The sequence below is a fragment of the Henckelia pumila genome, chromosome 4, assembly GCF_033568475.1.
Source record: "Henckelia pumila isolate YLH828 chromosome 4, ASM3356847v2, whole genome shotgun sequence".
NCBI lineage: Eukaryota > Viridiplantae > Streptophyta > Magnoliopsida > Lamiales > Gesneriaceae > Henckelia > Henckelia pumila.
Genome location: NC_133123.1, coordinates 26238255 through 26260162, shown reverse-complemented (window position 1 = coordinate 26260162; position 21908 = coordinate 26238255). Strand labels below are relative to the sequence as shown.

The following is a 21908-nucleotide window of genomic DNA, read 5'->3' as shown; positions in this document are numbered from 1 at the left end:
AATAAATTTATGGTAGCAAAAAAATAAAGTTTTTCGGGTTAAGAATAATAATTAGTTAAAAGATAATATAATGTATTAGTTATTTCCCATTCATTTATTCAAATAATTTTAATTTTTTTTTTTGAAAACAATAATTTTATTTAAATTTTTTAAAAAATATAAATAGATGAAAATTAATGTGTCATAACAAGAGATAATGTAGTTTTTGTACACTACAAGAAAAAAAGTCTATAGTGACATTCATAATTGTCATTATATTCAACATTTAATGACATTAAAGTTTTAATGACACCTCCAATGAATGTCCACTATTCTAATGTTGTCATAAACTTGTTGACATTTTTTAATGTCACTATAAGATATTAATGTCAACTTGTCACGATATTACTAATAGTAATATAATGATAATATGATATGTCAGAAAAACTCATGTTTTAAGGACATTTATATATGTCTAGCTTATTATTATGTTAATAATGACAAATTTATGTGTTCTTTAAAATCATTTAAAAGGACAATTACAAGTGTCATGTATTTTATTTATATTAACAATAAAAAATGTCACAAAGATAGCTTATAAGGTCAATTTAAAATGTCTCGTTATGCAATTTGTAGTGACACTTATAAATGTCTTCTATACTTATGTATATAGAAATTAAAAATTATTATTAACAGTTATTTATAATGATTTTTTGAAATGTCTTCATATGAGTTTTACCATGACATTTTTATGTCCATAATTTTATGTTCTATTGTGGCATAAATAATTGTCATATATTATGATGTCATTCAGTTTCAAAATTTTCATACTTAGGCTCAGTTTGATATGAGTGATGACATAAAAATATATATATATATATAAGTAATGTAATGTAATAAAAAATAAATAAGAAAGGATAGTGTATATTTGATTTGATTTGATTGATATATTATAGTTTATTTGATTTGATTGATTAAATTTTATATAAAAATGGTAAATTACCATATTATTCTTTTAATAATAAAAAATATAAATAATATTATTTATAACGGATAATATAGTAATTTCAATTCAATGATTTGATTGATGTAAGATAAATAATTAATGTTTTGATTGATGTGAAATTATAATTAATAGATGGATAAATAATATGATGAGAAGAACGCGTGATTAGACCGGAAAATTTTATACATAGATTATTAATAACGGTACCAAACGGAGCCTATATTCACGCATATATATAACACACATAAATGCAAATAAATTTTTTTAAAAAAAAACAAAGAGATAATCAATCATTGACATTCATCTTGCAATCAATAATGTGCAATACTATGCCCAATTTGTCACCTATAAAAATATCTATACACCAACAATTGTATCTAATGTATTTAGTTTAAGAACAAATAAAAAACCAAGTCTCATAAAGAAAATATATGAGAAAATTATTGCACCAAAAACCCCTGTGAAATATTGAAATTGCACACTTCTCCCTTATGAAATTTTAATAGGCATCTTCAACCCTGACCTTTTAAAAAATTAGCACACTCGCCCCTTCAGATGAGTGATTGTTGCGCACATGCCCCTCATGCGATTGGACAAAGATTTTGATTTTTTTTGCACCAAATACTTCTGTAAAATATTAAAAATGCATTTTTGAGCACTGTGAAAATAATTTTTAAATCTATTCAACCCATAATATATAATTTTTAATAAAATCCAATTATAAATATTTAGCAAACATTTTTTGTTTTATTAATTTTTATTTTTTATTTTAAATTTATTATCATTAATTAGTTATTTTCTAAAAATATTATTAATTTATCCTGTTATCATTATTTTATTAAACTCACTTCGTATTTCCAAATTTTTCATTAAACATGCATTCATAAACACCATTTTAAAATGGTTTACAAACATATTTTAAACCATTTTGCTTGTTTTTTCTTCCAAGTTTATTGGCTTTCGTTAAAGTAAGTTATTGTGGAATTGTATTGAATGGATTCAAAAATTTTGGTAGCCCTGCCCTGCCCTGCCCTGCCCTGCCCTGCCCCAATATTGAAAAAAAAGAAATATCAATAATGTTCTGGTGTTGCCATTGTCTCTTAAATACATTTCAGGATTAGCAAACACTTATTCAAAACTAAATATAGAGAGCCATTAAAACAAAATATTTTTTAAAAAACTATAATACCCAAAAAAAATAAAACAAAGCAAGTGCTGGTGTTGTTCTCGGTGGAAATTGTTAATGTCTCTCAAATGCATTTCTGGAACAGCATTCTTGGAGTATAGATAGTTCCGAGAGATTTCTTGAACGGGCTTACAACTTCCCGCGTAGATCTCATATGTTCAAATGCAAGTGTTCTCTAAATCCAAGCCCGGGTTTGGAACACCTCCTTTGTGAAGAACGCTGTACTAAATTTGCCAGGGTAATTACTCATTTCCACAAGTTGTTTTGATCATGTTTACTGAACTGGAGAATCAGGTTGAATCTTTCTAAAATCGAGTAAACTATGTGTGGTCATTTTGTCATGGTTTAATTTTACTATCTATGGTTCACAATTAGCCTCACAGGTTAATGATCGTGAGACTCTTGTGTTCATCTCCAAATTCTTGGTCTTGAACTATAATAATATTCAAGTTTGTAAAACAATTTTTTTTTTTTTTTTTTGTAAAACAATTATTTCCTGGTTTTTCAGGTCATTTAAGAATTGGCAAGGAAGTCATGCTATGGTCAAATTGGCTTCAACAGCTGGTATTCTTATTTTCACTTTATGGGGACTTGGCCCAGTTGTGCATCTAAGCCATAATTTGTTTTGGAACGTATGTATCTTTGCATAATTAGTTTTCGACACATTTCTGTTTATAATTTTGTGGGTTACCTCATTTGTTGATTGAATAAAGAGATATATTGAAGGTTAGCTTTTTATTCAATTTTTTAATTTAATATTTATATCAAGCTTGTTCTGCAGAAAAACAATAATAATGTTAAAAAGAGTGGCAAATACCATGCTACAACCTCTTATAATCTACAACGTTCTTGTTTTTCAAGGGCAGGAGGGACCATTGTATGCAGGTTAGTTGTTCTCTTAGAGGCATAGCTATGTCTTGGATACCATCTAACATACTGAATGAAGTGAATCTCTCGCAGAGCATTGGAATTAGTGGTTCCTCCTGTAGGAATGGGCCAATTTGTGGTAAATTTCCTAAATTTTTATGGATCAGTCTTAGCATTGGTAGCACTTATATTCCGCCTTTTGAGGTGAGCTTCTATTTCTTATGTCTATTGTTATTTTTGGGAAATTTTTTTTTACCCATAGTAGCTAGGGATGTAAACGAGCCGAGCCGAGTTTTTGAATGTTGAAGCTCGGTTCATTTATAAACGAGCCGAGCCTGAGCTTATTTAACGAATATATTCATGGCTCACGAGCTTATTCGAGCTTTTATCGACCCTAAACGAGCTTAATATATTTAAATTATAAATTTAAATATTCATTAAATTAATTAAAAACTAAATTATATATTTAAAAAATATATAATATTATTATTAAAATTGGTAATTTTATTCTAATAAATTAATTTTTTATAGATTTTTCAATATTTTTCATAATTAAAGTGTAAATTTATAAATTAAATATCAATACTATTATTTTTTCGTCTAAGAGATGACTTACGAGCTTGTTAACGAGCCTGTTAACGAGCATGTTCACGAGCTAACGAGCCGAATATTGTAAAGCTCGAGCTTGGTTCGTTTGCCTTAGCGAGCCTCATTAAACGAGCCCGAACGAGCTTTTAACGAGCCGAGACCCGATGAGTTCGCGAACTGTTCGTCTCATTTACATCCCTAATAGTAGCTGATAGAACTATCCAAATGGGATATGGCCACGGCCTTCCCGCCCGCCTCACCACATAAAATAGGTGTGCCGGTTGACAATTTTCCAACTTGCCCAAATAGTGATGGGTTGCCGCTAGTTGTTTGGTTGGGTTGACAATTTCCCAACTCGGTCCACTTGCATGTTCTGACAGTGTTAGTAGATGGCGTCAGTTAGAGTTAGGATCTAAGTCCTTGGACAATTAAGTGCTCCACAAATGATATTTATTTTATTTTTCCAATTTGGTTGTTCATAATTTATTTTTTTTGGAGTAGTTCAAGTGCAAATTAGGCTCGGAGCTTTTGTTTCTACATTTGTTATTTGATGGAGTTAACTGTCGGTGTGCATTCTATTCCGAGCATGGATTTATGCGCGGCACGACTATTTTGCTTTGATATTTTATGCATCCTCAATTTGTTCATATGTCAAGTTTTTTCTTTGTTTTTATGGGCATGTAACTTTTCATGGCCATCTAATTGTCTTATGCAGTTTAGATCAGCAAATACAGGAAAACATGGAGACAGACGACGTTTTCAATACAAGAAAGGTATGTTCCACCTTTTAACTTCTTGTGAAGGGATTGAGTACTGTTTTTATGTCTGCAATCTTGTTATATCATGGTACTTTGACTATCAGCAACCAAGATCTAAAGTTACTCGGACCTTCCAAATTTTCTAACCTGACACATTATCGTACAATCACATACTTTGTTGTTGGTGTTTCATTATGTGATGTAGAAAGTTCAAAACTCCAAAGCAGTAGAATGCCATGAATCGCATCTTTTTGAGCTTTTGGATTGGAATTCCATTTAGCACATTGTTAAATTTATTACTTCGTTTCAAAGTCAGAGCATTGTACGTGTTATTTATTTTTTCATGTTCTCTACTGCTATGTAATTCCATCTTGTAATTTGTGCACCTTTCATTATTTGAACTCTTTATTATTATTATTATTTTTTTACAATAATGAACTTCATTCTAATGAAAATTTCTGTAAATAAATTGGTTTCTCCTGGGCAGATGCGCTCGGGAATCGTTGGCAGAGCTATGGCCACAATTGCATGGTCTGTAGCTCTGACGGTATACATGGAGTTGTTAGGTTACTGGATCCCAAAAATGCTCGGTGCAAGAATGCTTGTACTAATTTTGTTTGTTTTTGCTGGACTTGAGGTCTGTGTACGTTTTGGTTTCTTTTCTATTTTTGTTTTCTTGTTCCTCACTTTTCTGTTAGAAATTAGAAATATTAAGTATTCTAATTGAACCTCCTCCTCTATTGCTCTTCCTACAGATATTCATGAATGCACATGAAAGTTCAATGAATAATGCAACCCAACCATTTGCTGTGAAAAAGGGGATTCTAACTATTATTGAAGGATATGAAGTTCCTTGGGAAGCCAAGGTTTGATTTTGGCATCTGCTTTGTTGTGTGACGAATATGGAATTCTGAATAACATGGACATGATGCTTTTGATATTACTACATGTGTTGATTCAATCTTATCATTGTGGTTGTCATTTATATCTGATCGTTGCCGTACTTTTATTCGTCCCGTAGAATGAACACGGGCAATATTTCTTTGTGCATGCTTTCTCAATGATTATTGGGTTGTAGTGTTGAGATCTTAGCGTACAGTATACAACCTTATCTGCTAATTTGTATGTGTTGTCATGTGTTCAAAGAACCCTTTTCTTTCTTATAATTCTAGTACAGCTGTTGAAACTAGTTGTTTTAGCTAGTACTGAGGTGATCCGACTAAGAGAGAAAACAGGATCACCGAAGAATTGGATGGGAAACCGTTGGGCTGATTTTTGGATGTAGCTAGACATGGATATGAAAGGAATTCCATTTAGTCAGTGTTAAATATATCAGTCTCAAGTTTAGAACATTATGTTCTTTATGCTCTCACGTTCTCAACTGCTGGTTAGTTTCATTTGTAACCGATCCAACTTTTTTATCGTGAAAATTCTGCATTCTTTATTGTATGCTTTTTCATTATCTTGAATTTCATTCTAATATAATAATCGATTGCTTCTTGGCAGACGGGCTGCAGTTTTCCTGGCGGTGTTGTGTTTGTAGTTGTGTTGGCTGCAGTTTATGGCATTAGTCATTGAGTTGCTAGATTCCTCACTCAAAGATTGGAGCAATGCCATAGTATTGGTAATAATTTGTGTTGCGCTAGGTGGACTTCAGGTGCGTGCACACATTTTGGTTTCTTGTTTGATAATTATGGTTCCATTAACATCCACTTTTTACACTACACATCATGAAATTGGCCTCTGGGTTAGTTCGCAAGGTTCTATAATGCTTAAGTCAAAGCGCAAGGAGTCACCTAATATATATTCTTATTGAATTTGGCGATGATAATTTTCGTTGTAAATGTTTTTGAACTAATTATTCGTTTGTTATATGTTGCTCGAGTAATCAGATTCTTCGAGTAATGGTAACTGATGGGGGAATGTCAACCAAGAAAGATGCCACTCCTACGGATCATCTATATGAACTCGTTGTTAGAATGTGTGTCTAAATCTGCTTCTTAGGAAAAATTGTTACTCGCATGGTGTTTTTATATTTGGAAACTGTGACGTGTTTCGTGAATGTTGTGTTTGATTTTGCTATGAAATTATTTTTAATCGTCGTATACGCATGTCTAATCAAAATTTTCTAGTTAGCACAAACAAAAATGCAAAGATTAGAAATTTTGAAAATTTTATTTTATTGCAAAAATAGTTATTACCCAAATATTTTTTTTTCCTAATAGTTGTCTATCCACCACTGAAATACAATGTTCTAAAAATCGTAAGGCGGTAGGCGAGCGGCGACCCACCGCCTAGCGCCTAGCCGCCTAGGCGATTTTTATTTTTAAATCTAAATAATAAATAATTTGAAATATTCATGAGTTTTACTATAAAATATAAATTTTATGTCTTATGTTTTTCAGTTTTTGTATGAAACTCTTGGGAAAATTAGCATTTTGGTCCTGTATGTTGGCTTTTTTTTTTGTTTTGGTTATGTATGTTGGCTTGTTTTGGAAAAGATCCTTAACTTGATTTTTTTTTGGATTTAGTCCTATATGTTGGCTTATTTTGGTTTTGGTCCTGTAAGTTGGTTTGTTTTTTGGTTTTCGTCCTGTATGTTATCATGTTTTAGAATTTAGAAGTTGATCTCTAATTATTTTTGTAATAAATATTTTTTATTCTTTCATGTTTTATCTACTTATTGGTTTGAGATAATTACAACTAACTAATAAAAAAATATTTTTTTACGCTTAAACTTTTTTTAATCTAAATAATTTAATAAAATCTAAAATATGTTAATTTAATGTATTAAATGTAACATACTTTTGTTCTTTTAAAAAGTAACAAACAAACATTTATTTATATCGTTCTCAACTGTAACTTCGATTTTTTTATTTATTTGGCACTAAGTGTTCGCCCAGTTAGCACTTATTAATGATCATATAAATAAGTTCCAACCTAAATTAACAAAATTAGCTAAAAAAACTAAAAATATATTTAAAACATACTTTCGTTCTTTTAAAAAGTAACACTCTAATATATTTTTTTATCGTTCTCAATTATGGTTGACTTTTTTTGTTCCGCTTTTCTCGAAAGCAGAGCTTTTTAGGTATGTTTCATTTTTATCACGCTTAATTTGGTCAAAACCGTATCTTTTTCATGACCAAAATAAAAAAAACAAGTCAACTAATAGGACCAAATCCAAAACAATCCAAATTCCTGTACTTTTTTTCAAAACATAACTTTGTATAGGACCAAAATCAAAATTTAAGTCAACTTATAGGACCAAAACCAAAACCAAAACAATCAACATGTAGGACTAAATCCAAAATAAAAACAAAGTTACATGATCTTTTTCAAAAGAAGCCAATATACAGGACCAAAACCAAAATGAAGCCAACATACAGGACTAAAATGCTAATTTTCCCCGAAACTCTTATAAAATTTTATTAATAATAATAATAATAACAACAACAACAATTACATAGATATTAATAGATATCAAGTATTCATATGTAATATGAGATTTAATTTTTTGTTTGACTTTTTTTTTGCGCTTTTTCTTTCTTTCCGTGATTGTTTCTCGCATCGTCACTCTCTTTTTTAGTTTTTATTATTTTATTTTTTTTGCAAAAAATAGTAACCGCCTAGGCGGATTTTTGTCCGCCTAGGCGGCTTGGGCGCTGCCTAGGCGGGAGATTAGGCGGAAAACGCCTAGAGGCATAGTCTAACAAAAAGGCAAGATGGTGAGCAACAGCCTAGCGCCTTTTAGAACAGTGCTGAAATATAATTGATGACAATGATGCTTTTATGTAGATTATCTTATTTGACTTTATTATATGGATCAAGTTAACCCTTTTAATATACAAAATTAAATGATGTGATTCTTAATCTTATGAAATGTGATATTAAAAATTTCAACTTATTTAAATTTTGTGTCCAATCATCCATTTAAAATTTTGAGTTTTTACTTTTTTTTGGGGTGTTGTATAAATAAACTAATAATTTTTGTAACTGATATATCATAATATCTTATTAAAGTAAAACTATTATTGGTGAAACTTTACTTAGTTAAATTTATGTTTTTATTGTATAAATTTATTTGTAAATACTTATTTAATTTTCCAAAATAAATTTTGTTTTAAATAATTTAAGGGAGATGTTATTTACACTTTAAAAAATATTAATAATACTCCACCTTATTAATATAATTCTTTTATGGACAAGATTACCCTTTAATTAGTGAGTAACATTTCCATGAGACGGGTTTCATCCGTGAGATGGGTCAACTCTACCCATATTTATAATAATAAGCAATATTTTTAGCATAAAATTTAATATTTTTTAATGGATAACCCATACAAAAGACCTGTTTAAAAAAAATAACCCTTGAAACCGTCTCATAGAAGTTTTTGTCATAATTAGTTACTTTCCTTGTACAATAAAATTTCTATTCACCTTAAAAAACCCAAGTATAATCCTTATGTTTGCTACAAGTAAAATTTTATTATCTAAAAAATTGTCACGGTTTTCTTCATATGCAAATAAATTATAAAACAACAAAAAAATATTTTCTTAGACTTCAAAAAATAATATTATTTATATTATATTTCATTATTTTGTACGATATACAAAATGTTATTAGATGTTTTTTTTATATAAAATACAAAAACCTAATGTGTTACAAAATTTTTAATTTATGATATTTAAATTTTTATATATTTAAATTAAGATAAAAAAAAATAAGAAGATATTTTATTATTTTAGAATATTTTTTAAAATCATCTAATACATATTTTAGAGATTAAAAGCATAACCGCAATGACATCATTCATTTCATATAAATTTAGACTTTTTTTTGTTACAAAAATGTTTATTATCAAAATATATTAACTTCAATTGAAAATAAATATTTTGTTTAAAATAACCTTTTTATTGGTAGCTAATATCTTTTACTTATATCAGCTATTGTGATTAAATTAAAAGTTTGATTTTGAAAGTTTGAAATACAACATAATAATGAACTATTATTTTAACATTATTTTTAATTATTACCCAAATATTTTTTTTAAGGCTGTGTTCGGTGTCTATGATAAGGCTGTGATTGATCCCTTAACCTATGTTTCTCTCGTAATTTAGGCGTTCCCTCCAATCTCGAAGCCCCGGGATTTTTTACTGTTACGTGTGGAAAACAAATCCATTCCGAACGCTGGTTTTAGGAATCCATTTGTCTACAGTGAACAAGATTGAAGGCCAACATTACCAAATTGCCCCTTAATATTTTAACATAATTTATAAGCCAGTTGTGTCGTCATTCTTATCGGATCCAGATCTGAAAAAGCGAAAGATAATGGAGTATACTCATAACGAGATCCGTGGACAAAGATCGTAGCCAACAGCGCAGGATTTAAAGTTTGTCGCTGCATAAGGTACGAACATTCCCTTTGAGAGTAATGGTTCCAAATTTGGGTTCCAATTTTGGTATGAAATACGTACATATATATCTGCACAAAGTACATATTTGACCGGCTCGATCTAAAAGGTGTCGTGTGAAATCTACCCACTGTTTACGTGGGAAAACTTCAATTTGTCTGTCGACAAATTCATTACTTTGAGTAATTTGGCTTTAGGTTTTATGTTTTGGTTGTCGGTTTTCCAACACGTTAACACCTTTGTTCAGATTATTTATTGTGAGATTACATTACGCATCTATTCACATAATGAATCGATGGTTGTCTGCATCCTTCATCACAAAAAAGGTTTACCGATTTACAGAAGACATATTCGGATATATGAGCATCTTACATGAAGCATTATTTTTGCAGCTGTTTTGATATGAAGTCAACTTTGTATTCCTAATTTGTACTTGGGCTGCTCAACTAATGATTTTTATATTTTCTTAAGTACTTCAACCAATGGACACAAGACGTAGAAACATTATCCTTATCATTCTGGTGCACCGTATGTTGTTGGGGAATTTGTTGATGGTATGTGTTTTAGCACGACACTACAAGCATGTAATTGCCAAACGAAGACGTGTCACACATAGAAGGGAGGTGTCTTACAATATGACACAAAGATTAAATGCACAAATTAACCACTTACATAGGATCACTGAAATTGGCGATGCTCAGTGTGTTTTGAATTTGCGAATGAATCGGAATGCATTCGCACGATTGTGTTACTTGCTAAGTAATGTCGGAGGGCTGGTCGAATCTAGATATGTGAAGGTAGAGGAGAAGGTTGCTATGTTCCTATCTATTTTAGCACATCATAAAAAAAACCGAGTAACCGGGCATGATTACATGCGTAGTGGTCATATAGTGAGCAATCATTTCCACGAAGTGTTGTCCTCAATATTGAAACTACATCCTATACTTCTGGTGAAGTCAGTTCCTATCCGAGAAGACTCATCAAATGAAACATGGAAATGGTTTAAGGTAAGAGATAATATTTCACTTCTTTGGGAAAGTACAACTTTTAAATAATGTTTACTTTGAAACATCACTCACTTGCGTACTATTTGTTACTATTTTTTGAAATTTTGAATGAATTTTCAGGGTTGTCTCGGAGCATTGGATGGTACATATGTTAGTGTGCATGTTCCAAAAAATGAGCAACCCAAATTCAGAACAAGAAAGGGTACTATTGCCATAAATGTTTTGGGTGTATGTGATCATAATATGAATTTCATTTATGCGCTTTGTGGTTGGGAGGGATCAGCAGCTGATGCAAGGGTCCTACGTGATGCTGTAACAAGAAATGAAGGTTTCAAAGTTCCAAGAGGTAATATGTTTAGTTTGTTATACTGTCTTAATAGAAATGAGATTCGTGAACTTTTTACGGTTCCCTTGAGTAATCTAATATCCATTCATTGTTATGTCACAGGATGCTATTATCTCTGTGACAGTGGATATGCAAACGTAGAGGGGTTCTTGACACCATATAAAAGAGTGCGATATCACTTGGATGCTTAGGCCAATTCATCTACTGGGCCAGAAAATTACAAGGAGTGTTTCAATGCAAAACACTGTCGTGCGCGTAATGTAATTGAAAGGGCATTCGGGATGCTTAAAAAGAGATGGGCTGTGCTTCGATCACCTTCATTTTACCCCTTGAAAATTCAAAATAGAATGATAATGGCTTGTATTTTATTGCATAATTTCATCCGAAATCAAATGCCCGATGATCCTGTTGAAGAACTAGAAGATGACAACATTAGTCCAACGCATGGCCAAAATGATGACTTTATAGAAACTTTGACATCTTCTCAAGCTTGGGACACGTGGAGAGACAATTTAGCAATGTGGATGTACCAAATGTAGACTTAAATCGTATTATGGAGACTTGTATTGCGTGCTATTATTGACTAAGTCTTGGATTCCTTATGATTGTTACGTTTAGGGTCCTGTTTAAACTCATGTATGTGTATGATAGTCTGTTGACTAATTATGTGTAATATATCCATGCTTTCAATGTTTTTAATATTTGACCAATTTTAGTTGTATTAGATGTTATTCTCCATATATGTTCAGTCTCATGATTAACATTTACACTTTAATTTTTTTTTTTCTGTCAGCATTATTGACAAACAATTTATTTGCAGGTGATCACACATTTCATCTGTCCAAAGATATGGATTCTGGTCCAAGCTCTTTCAATGCGAATGGACGAGGCACAAAATCTGAGAAAACACGTCGTACTTGGAGCGTCAGAGAGGAAGAAGCCCTTATCGAATCTTTGAAAACAGCAGTTCATCGAGGTTTTAAAAGCGAGAATGGTTTTCGTTGTGGCTACTTGTCTTTCTTGGAGACTGAGCTCGCCAAAGTGTTTTCAGGTTCAAACATACGGGCTAACCCACACATAATCTCTAAAATTCACGTGTGGAAGAAAACACATGGCTCCTTGATGTCCATGTTAAGTCGCAGTGGTATAGGTTGGAATGAAACTGAGAAAATGATTGATGCTTCGAACGATGCGTGGGAAGAAATTATTAAGGTATGGAAACTTTTAAAGCTTGTTAACAATATTCATGCATGATGAGTTATTATTTGGTGCATTTATTTTACAGAGGGGTAGTAATGCACGTCTCATGCGAAATAAATCGTGGCCGTATTTCAATGACTGGTGCGAGATATTTGGAAACGATAGGGCAGCAGGCAATTACGTGGAGCCATTTATTACTGCTGTACAAGAAATTCTGAGCAGGGTCAATGATGTAAGCCCCGATGTCGATTATGTGTCCACTGAGTTTCTCAATACTATGGAGGGTGCAGGTGAATCAGTTTCAGTTTCGCAAAGTCCTCTGTCCAATGCAACTAGTGCTAAGAAGTTGAATTCTAAGAAACGCAAGAAAAATGTTGAAAATGAAGATGGTATTGTCAATGCTATCAACAATTTAGCGGACATTACTAAGTCCACTATGTCGGATCTCGTAAAGCAACTCGGGACTGACGAGAAGGTGGCTGCACTATTGGACAAGGCATTTAACGCACTAGGAGACATGAGAGAGTTCAACATGGATGAAAAAGTGTTGGTGGCAGAGTTGATGATGGACAATCCAAGTAAGTTGGGCCTCTTTCTGCGTCTGCCTGAAGAGGGTAGAGTTAGCTTGATTCAAAGGCTGTTGCACAAAGATTGAAGATGGTGGAGGCCGTCCTCAGTTTCATGATTAACATACTTGGAATTTGTATTTTGTATTTTGGCCTACCCTATGTAATATATGCATGATATTGCAAAAAACCATGGTAGTATCTGCACTTGTGCTGCACTATCTTGTGCAACTAGCACTGCCAATTGTTTTGGCTCAGCAACTTTATCAAGCTTGTTTGAGCTTGCCTAAGGTAGTTCACCACTTGTTTGTAACAAGTGGATGTGAATTGTAATGCTGTATGTTTTGCTGAACAAGAATGTTTATATATTATGGTTTGTGAGTAAATATGAGTTATTTAACATTTTCAATGCAGTAGACTATTATGTCACTGTTAATGTTTTAAACAAATATTGAAAGGCCTCGGGCAGTACCAATATTCACATCAATGAACTCTTTTGAGTGTTTGTATTCATGCATGGAATATTTGGTTTGCTATGTCACGCATATATATTCTTGGCTCAACATTTACTCACATCTAATATCTCATAGACTACATAACAACATAATCTTTAGTCAAAAAACCAACACATATAATATACATCAACGTAATTTATTTACTAAAATATACAAAAGTGTTGGATGCTCGACATTGAGATGAGTAGAAGCCTGGCTTGAGCAGATATTTCACAGAAGGTCAATATACTGCTGCCCCATAAAGTAAATCACAGGCTTCTTACAAAAGTTACTTCACATATTGATTACCTACATGCATAATCAATCAAAACATGGGGCACAAAAGAGGAGTCTCCTTCACCAAACATTATTTACGTTGATGTTCATTCCATAGTTGCACCCTACACATCAGAGACTGAGTTAGATGATTGAGAGCTACGAGGATAGTAGGAGTCGGAACTGCTATCTTCGATGATCACAACAGTAGTCTCGGTGGTTGCATCGTCCGAGTCATTTGATTTTTCAAGACCTCCATCATCTTCTATAGTGTTCCTGTCAATTTCTGGTGGTGTATTCTTTAAATTCTCACCATTTGGTTTTTTCCATTCAATGTATTGATCACTGCCAGCAGTTGTATTAGGAGGTGGCAGCCCATCATCCTCATCAGAAGATATTAAGACAATCTCCACATGTTCATCCTCATCATCACTGGACAGAACATATATATCAGGAGGGTTTTCATCAGTGTTCTTGGTTGATTCTTTGGTGGAGGCCGAATCAGAGATGGAATTAGACATATCCTATAGATAATGCAAGTAGCTTTTAGGTGTCTTCTATCATCTGAGAAAATTCTTGTACAAGAATGCGTGGTATATATAGTAGAAATTTTAAGAGAAATAAATGTCATCTCACCAACCATGGAGCAATCTCAACTGGAAGGGAATTATTGCATTTCTCTGCGTAATAATGTTGACCATACAGGATGGTGGTTGGCCATCTCTTCTATTAAATTCTAAGCATCAGAATATAAGGCTGTAATATCTTTTGGATGATAATTTGCAGTCTTATGTCCATCAAAGTTTTGGCAGTAGATTCATGATGCAGAATTAGTCAATTCCAATGTTGTGGTTAAGTCTTCATCTCAAGTTGTCGTTGCTTGTTAGGTGGGCCATTTTTAATGCTCAATAACCATACTGAAACAAGAATAACATAAAAAAAAAAACTATGATCAAACATAATTTAATTGAGATAACTTACAAGGTTTATAAACATTGAACATTCTGGTCCATATAGGAAACACTTACATTTCCAGCATACTTCTTACTATTTTAATACATTAGCATCATACAATACTTAGGATAATTTATAACATAATAAGTAGCAGTTAGTTTCTGGACAAAGAAACCAACACAAAATGATACATTCTTAGGCCATAACAACCTTGTGTTTATTGGCCGGATTTGTTCTATATAATATCATCGCTTAAACGCATCGAACGCAACTTCTTCTCCATTGCCTCGGCTATCTCAGCAACCCTTATCGAAAGTTTTCGTTGCTCATTTTCCAACTGTCTCTGAGCATCTATAAGTTGCCTTAAGTTGAGAGATTCAAGGGGTTGTCGTGAACTTGAAGTACTTGTGGAAGTTGAATTATTTGTTGTAGTCGAATTTGCTTGATGTAGTGACCCTTACCTGGATCACCTACTAAACAGAACTTAGGCATGCAATTAACTTAATAAAACAGATATCAGAATAAAACTGCGGAAACCAATAACATTATACAATCCCAAGTAAAGGAATCTGTAATTATCCAATATTATACAACCAAATCGAATAGCTGTATAAACCCAAAACAACAGTAATAAAGCCTAGACGAAGCTCCAGCTGGCCAACCACTGACTAGCCCCTCCTGGATCCACCCTCCTCGTCCAATCGCAAACCTGCCCCATGGAATAGGGTGTCCAGAAAATACAGAGTACGAGACGTGAGCATAAAACGCTCAGTGCGAGAGTATGAGTATACATGCATGCAAAGTGAACTCCCTATAGACTCGAGGTCAAGGATCAGATAACAGAGACAGACCGGGCCCTGGTATGTAGCACGCTGTGCCGTCGCTTCAGGAGATGGCTCCCATACCGAGATAACTGTGGATACGCCGGACCCAAATCGATGGAAGTTCATCCACTAACAGGATAGGGTACAACCCTACTAACAGACATCTCGAAGGAGATACAGCAAGATGCAAATGAATGCAGCATAATATCATGGCATATAAATCATGCAGTCACATAATACATGCATACTCAGTCAGGATATCTCGAACAGTACTTTCGTACCTCAAATACCAGGTAGGCACTACCAGCTCTAAGTCCAAGCCTAAAGTCCGCCTACACAGCGAAATGATACTACTATCATTATAGCGCCCTAAAAGCCTTAACTAAGCTATAGCATACTCCTAAATATTTATAGGAAGCAAAAGCTATACCTTCGTCCGTCGTTAGCCCTTTGATGTCGATGCCTCCAGAACTTGGGCACAACTCCGCTACGACTACCGAACGTCTAGACGACTCCCGGTTCAAGCCTAGGAAGGCTAGAACAACTCGAATATGACTAGAAATAGAGAGGAAATCCGGAATTGGCAAGGAGAAATGAAGCCTCGGCCTTCTATTTATAGACAACGATCGGAACTTCCGATCCTTGATCGGAACGTCCGAACCTCGATCGGAACGTCCAATCCTGCCATCGGAGCTTCCGAAGATCCTGATCTGCCACGTGTCAAAATATCACTTGATGACTCCGGATAGGGGTGATCGGAGCCTCCGGTCCTGATCGGAGCTTCCGATCCAGCCACACGTCATGGATGACGTAATATCATCGGTGCCTCCGATCCTCATCGGAGCTTCCGATCCCGATCGGAGCTTCCGATCGTCCCTTCGGAGCTTCCGATCCGTCCAATCCCCAATTTATTTGATTAGCATTAATCCTTTAATTACTCAATTAGGGTTCGGGCTACTACATTCTCCCCCACTTAAGATATTTCGTCCTCGAAAACAGATCTTAAGTACCGAATGCAAATACAGAAATCAGAAACATTATTTATTCAAATCAAACGTTTACAGAGTTTGCAACTGAATACAACTTAAAGAATGAAATCAAAACAACTCAGGATGGTCTTTACGCATCCTGTCCTCAAGCTCCCAAGTAGCTTCTTCAGTGCCTCGGCGCTGCCACTGAACTAAAACCAAAGGAATGACTTTGTTCCGTAAAACCTTATCCTTATAATCAAGGATACGAAGAGGTTTCTCAACATAAGTCAAATCCTTGTCTACCTGAACCTCAGACCGCTGCAGAATATGAGATTCATCCGCCACATACCGTCGCAACAGAGATACGTGGAACACGTCGTGAATACTGGATAGATGCGGTGACAATGCTAGTCGATAAGCCAAATCGCCAATACTCTCCAAGATCTCAAACGGACCGATAAATCTGGGAGACAACTTGCCCTTAAGGCCAAATCTGAGAATCTTGCGGAAAGGTGACACTCTCAGAAACACTTTCTCCCCGACCTCGAACTGCAAAGGCCTACGCTTAATATTGGCATAGCTGGCCTGACGATCCTGTGCAGTCTTAATCCGTTTCTTGATCTGATCAACAATGTCTATCGCCTGCTGGATAAACTCCGGTCCTTCAGCCTGTCTCTCCCCCACTTCTTCCCAGAAGAGTGGAGTACGACAACGTCGCCCATACAACGCTTCAAAAGGTGCCATCCCAATACTAGTGTGATAGCTGTTATTGTAAGCGAACTCGATCAACGGCAAATGATCCTGCCAGGCTGAACCAAAATCCATGACGCACGCTCTAAGCATATCCTCTAACGTACGGATGGTGCGCTCTGACTGACCATCAGTCTCCGGATGATAGGCTGTACTCAAACTGAGAGTAGTACCCATCGCACGCTGAACACTCCCCCAGAATCTAGAAGTAAACCTGGGGTCCCGATCGCTGACAATGCTCACAGGCACTCCACAACGGAAACAAGCTCCAGAAGCTCTGCGGCACTTGTCGGATGGATGGTTCTTCCCACAGTGATCACACTTGTCCTTCTTACCGAAACGGACAACACCTCCAGAACCAGAGGAAGAAGAAGATCCTGACTTCTTGAAAGTTTGGGCACGGGGACCCAAAGAACTAGCAGGCCTCGACTGAGGGAAAGACCTGTTCCGCCGAATGCTGTTCTCTGCCTGATGACAACGACTCACCAAACCCTCGTAGGACATGTCGTCACCAACCGCCACACGGTCATGGATCTCAGGGTTAAGGCCCTGAAGGAACAGATTATACTTCATCTCTGAGCTATCAGCAATCTCGGGGCAATAGGATAGCAGATCAAAGAACCTCTGCTGATACTCATCGATAGACATGGTTCCCTGTCGCAGACTCAGTAGCTCGCCTGCCTTCGACTATCGGAGTGCAGGAGGAAAATACCGCTTTTGGAAAGCTGTGCGGAACTCGGCCCAGGTGGCCACTCCTCTCGCCGTAACAAAAGGTGCAGAAGTAAACCTCCACCACCTACGCGCACGCCCATCCAGAAGATAGCCAAGGGTCTCTACCTTCTGCTCATCGGTGCATTGGAAAGTCTGAAAAGTCGTCTCCATGCGGTCTAACCAGTTCTCCGCATCCTCCGGAGACTCACCTCCAACTAAGGGCTTAGGACCCATAGCTAAGAATCGACGCACAGTGAAACGCTCGTCGTCATGGTGACGATGACGCCGTTCTCGACGAGGTTCCCGGTCGGCATCACCCCAACGCCCACCAACACTGCCATGAGAACTCTGGTCGTCACGATTTGACATCTACAAAAATACCTCAAGATGAGACTAAATCCCAAGAAATCTTTTGCATGCTCTGATACCATAAATGTAGTGACCCTTACCTGGATCACCTACTAAACAGAACTTAGGCATGCAATTAACTTAATAAAACAGATATCAGAATAAAACTGTGGAAACCAATAACATTATACAATCCCAAGTAAAGGAATCTGTAATTATCCAATATTATACAACCAAATCGAATAGCTGTATAAACCCAAAACAACAGTAATAAAGCCTAGACAAAGCTCCAGCTGGCCAACCACTGACTAGCCCCTCCTGGATCCACCCTCCTCGTCCAATCGCAAACCTGCCCCATGGAATAGGGTGTCCAGAAAATACAGAGTACGAGACGTGAGCATAAAACGCTCAGTGCGAGAGTATGAGTATACATGCATGCAAAGTGAACTCCCTATAGACTCGAGGTCAAGGATCAGATAACAGAGACAGACCGGGCCCTGGTATGTAGCACGCTGTGCCGTCGCTTCAGGAGGTGGCTCCCATACCGAGATAACTGTGGATACGCCGGACCCAAATCGATGGAAGTCCATCCACTAACAGGATAGGGTACAACCCTACTAACAGACATCTCGAAGGAGATACAGCAAGATGCAAATGAATGCAGCATAATATCATGGCATATAAATCATGCAGTCACATAATACATGCATACTCAGTCAAGATATCTCGAACAGTACTTTCGTACCTCAAATACCAGGTAGGCACTACCAGCTCTAAGTCCAAGCCTAAAGTCCGTCTACACAGCGAAATGATACTACTATCATTATAGCGCCCTAAAAGCCTTAACTAAGCTATAGCATACTCCTAAATATTTATAGGAAGCAAAAGCTATACCTTCGTCCGTCGTTAGCCCTTTGATGTCGATGCCTCCAGAACTTGGGCACAACTCCGCTACGACTACCGAACATCTAGACGACTCCCGGTTCAAGCCTAGGAAGGCTAGAACAACTCGAATATGACTAGAAATAGAGAGGAAATCCGGAATTGGCAAGGAGAAATGAAGCCTCGGCCTTCTATTTATAGACAACGATCGGAACTTCCGATCCTTGATCGGAACGTCCGAACCTCGATCAGAACGTCCGATCCTGCCATCGGAGCTTCCGAAGATCCTGATCTGCCACGTGTCAAAATATCACTTGATGACTCCGGATAGGGGTGATCGGAGCCTCCGGTCCTGATCGGAGCTTTCGATCCAGCCACACGTCATGGATGACGTAATATCATCGGTGCCTCCGATCTTCATCGGAGCTTCCGATCCCGATCGGAGCTTCCAATCGTCCCTTCGGAGCTTCCGATCCGTCCAATCCCCAATTTATTTGATTAGCATTAATCCTTTAATTACTCAATTAGGGTTCGGGCTACTACACTTGATTTGGAAAAGACGTTCTTTCGGTGTCTTGCCTCTTCTCCGTGTATTTAGTAAAAGCTTTCAATGCTTCACTTCTAGTGGGAAAGGAAGCGTGCGAAGCCCCGCTGAATCTGGTAACTTCCAGTTTCGTGTCCTGCCAATTACTATAAAGTCCTGGGTTGTGCCCTTTGAATACCACATACGTCTTGCCCTGTAAAAGGAAACAAACATTGCAAGAAAATACACGGCATACACAATAAAATATAACTCAGCATTTTAAGGTTGCAAATGGTACGAAAACGTTACCATCTTTCCAATAACCACTGCAGGTTGAGAGCTACGAACATGAAAGGAAAAAATGTCAAAAAAAGAACGATCTGTAGTCGTAACCATCTACGAAATGGTCACTTCCAAACCATATGTAGCTAAACATCATAACACAATGCTAAATTTTACTTCAATTAAAAAACACTATAAAATAATCAGCTGTATTGACGAAGTAGTAATTTTAGTCATATAAACATTCTATAGTGGAAACCAAAAATTTTCAACGTCAAAACAAATTGGGGAATATATTTGGACGTTTCCAATCTAATAAAACGAAAAAGCAAAATATACATACATAAAAATCCACAATATGAACAAAAACTCAAACATTTAACATCAGTGCATGAGAAAACTTCCGAAATCATATCTATCTGTGGAAGGAATTTTCACACTTTAATTAAATGAAATTAAAAATTAGTTTGCTGAATTAACGGCCAAGACAGGAGTAAATTAGTATTGATTACCTTTTACAGAGCACGAAGAACAGAACAAATTGCGCTCCCAAGGATTTCGTTCAGCTTCTTTGAACCGAAGGAAATGGGCATTCGGGATGCCGAGGAGAAGGGTTTTCCACGATTTTATATTGGGCTTTCCACCGTTGAATCTTGGGACCTGCAACTTTATTTCCAACCTTATGTAAAGAAAGTGATAATAATGATTTATTCGCAAAGGGTATTTTCGGTACTTTCCATTATTTTAAAATCTATCAATAAAATTATCATGTGCAACAAACATGATACAAATAATCCAAGTCACCTAATCATTCACACCAAACAACAAATAAAGACATCACATATTTAAACTATCCTGTCATTATCTACTAAATTATCAATCCATCTGTTATCCTGTCACACGTACTAAACGGAGCCTAATAGTTGTCGTTGAAGTTTTTTGGCTGCTAGCCTGCTATGCTACGACTCTCACATATCAAAATTAGAATGACATAATTCATAAATAGAATTCATTAAAAATAAATATAGATTTAAAGTTATTCATGACTTCAGAAATCTGATTTAAAATTTCTTTTTCTGTGTGAAAAATATATTGTTGAACAAACTTAAAGGATACACCTTCACATGGAAGTAAATGAACCAATTACAATTTATTGTAAGACCTATTGGTGGGTTTTAGCGTTTCGTTATTTTTTAAAAATTACTAAAACCCACTTTATTTGGACTACTCACGTAAATCCTGCATATTAGGGTGCGTGATATCAAAATTATATTATATTATATTATATATTTATATATATATATATATATATATATATATATATATATAGTTTTGCTATGTTTTTCACCCAACGTGCTCATCATGAGGTGACACTCAAGTATTGAATATCACATCCAATACTTGAGTGTCACCTCATGGTGGGGCACGCTAAGCGGGCAATATAACAAAATTTTATACACACACACATATATATATATATATATATATATATAATTTTGGTATAATGTCCTTTACCGTGTTCATTTAATGTGGCCACCATTGAAGTGACACTCATCTATTGGATGTGATGAAGTGTCACCTCAATGATGTGCACAGAGATGGGCACGGTTAGTTAGAGGATGTTAAGGAACTTAATTTTTGTGATAAAAACGAGTAGCAGTGGACACTCGCATTAGACAATCATTAGTAGTAATAAGAAGCTCACGTAAAACAGAAACCACAAGCAATATCAGTAGCCAATAGAAACCAGTAAAAACTTAGTCTTGGAAATTTAAATACATTAGTAGATAGAACCAGTAGGCTAAAACCAGAAAACAGATTTGACTACTTTACAAAAAGTCACCTGATCATTTATTAGTCGTTGTGTTTTCATAGTACACCCAGGGCACCGTTTGGTTTGAGTGATAGGATAAGTAATCCATGGATAAGTAATATAATGTAAATTAAAAATAAATAAAAAAAATTAGTTAATACA

The 21908-nt window shown here is 35.4% G+C and overlaps 3 protein-coding genes across 4 annotated transcripts; all 3 read left to right on the top strand.

The window, feature by feature from the left end:
* The first annotated feature begins 2233 nt into the window (after window positions 1–2233).
* On the top strand, window positions 2234–6404 carry LOC140894338 (mechanosensitive ion channel protein 2, chloroplastic-like). Of its 2 annotated transcripts, XR_012153789.1 has the most exons (9): window positions 2234–2409; window positions 2680–2803; window positions 2953–3056; window positions 3132–3242; window positions 4342–4399; window positions 4872–5021; window positions 5140–5250; window positions 5891–6041; window positions 6277–6404. XR_012153789.1 is itself a non-coding variant. In XM_073302833.1 (8 exons), the coding sequence occupies exons 2-8, from the start codon at window positions 2711–2713 to the stop codon at window positions 5960–5962; spliced, it is 699 nt and encodes a 232-aa protein (XP_073158934.1). In that variant the 5' UTR covers window positions 2234–2409; window positions 2680–2710; the 3' UTR covers window positions 5963–6169. The 2 variants fall into 2 exon arrangements, 1 of the variants encoding a protein (XP_073158934.1); XM_073302833.1 differs by lacking the exon at window positions 6277–6404 and having other exon boundaries at window positions 5891–6169.
* Window positions 6405–9676: 3272 nt separating this feature from the next.
* Window positions 9677–13010, top strand: LOC140867813 (uncharacterized). The gene is made up of 3 exons (XM_073272869.1): window positions 9677–9795; window positions 11973–12364; window positions 12438–13010. The coding sequence occupies exons 2-3, from the start codon at window positions 12002–12004 to the stop codon at window positions 13005–13007; spliced, it is 933 nt and encodes a 310-aa protein (XP_073128970.1). The 5' UTR covers window positions 9677–9795; window positions 11973–12001; the 3' UTR covers window positions 13008–13010.
* Window positions 10391–11343, top strand: LOC140860712 (uncharacterized). The gene is made up of 3 exons (XM_073263718.1): window positions 10391–10806; window positions 10927–11152; window positions 11255–11343. The coding sequence occupies exons 1-3, from the start codon at window positions 10435–10437 to the stop codon at window positions 11341–11343; spliced, it is 687 nt and encodes a 228-aa protein (XP_073119819.1). The 5' UTR covers window positions 10391–10434.
* Window positions 13011–21908: the final 8898 nt, after the last annotated feature.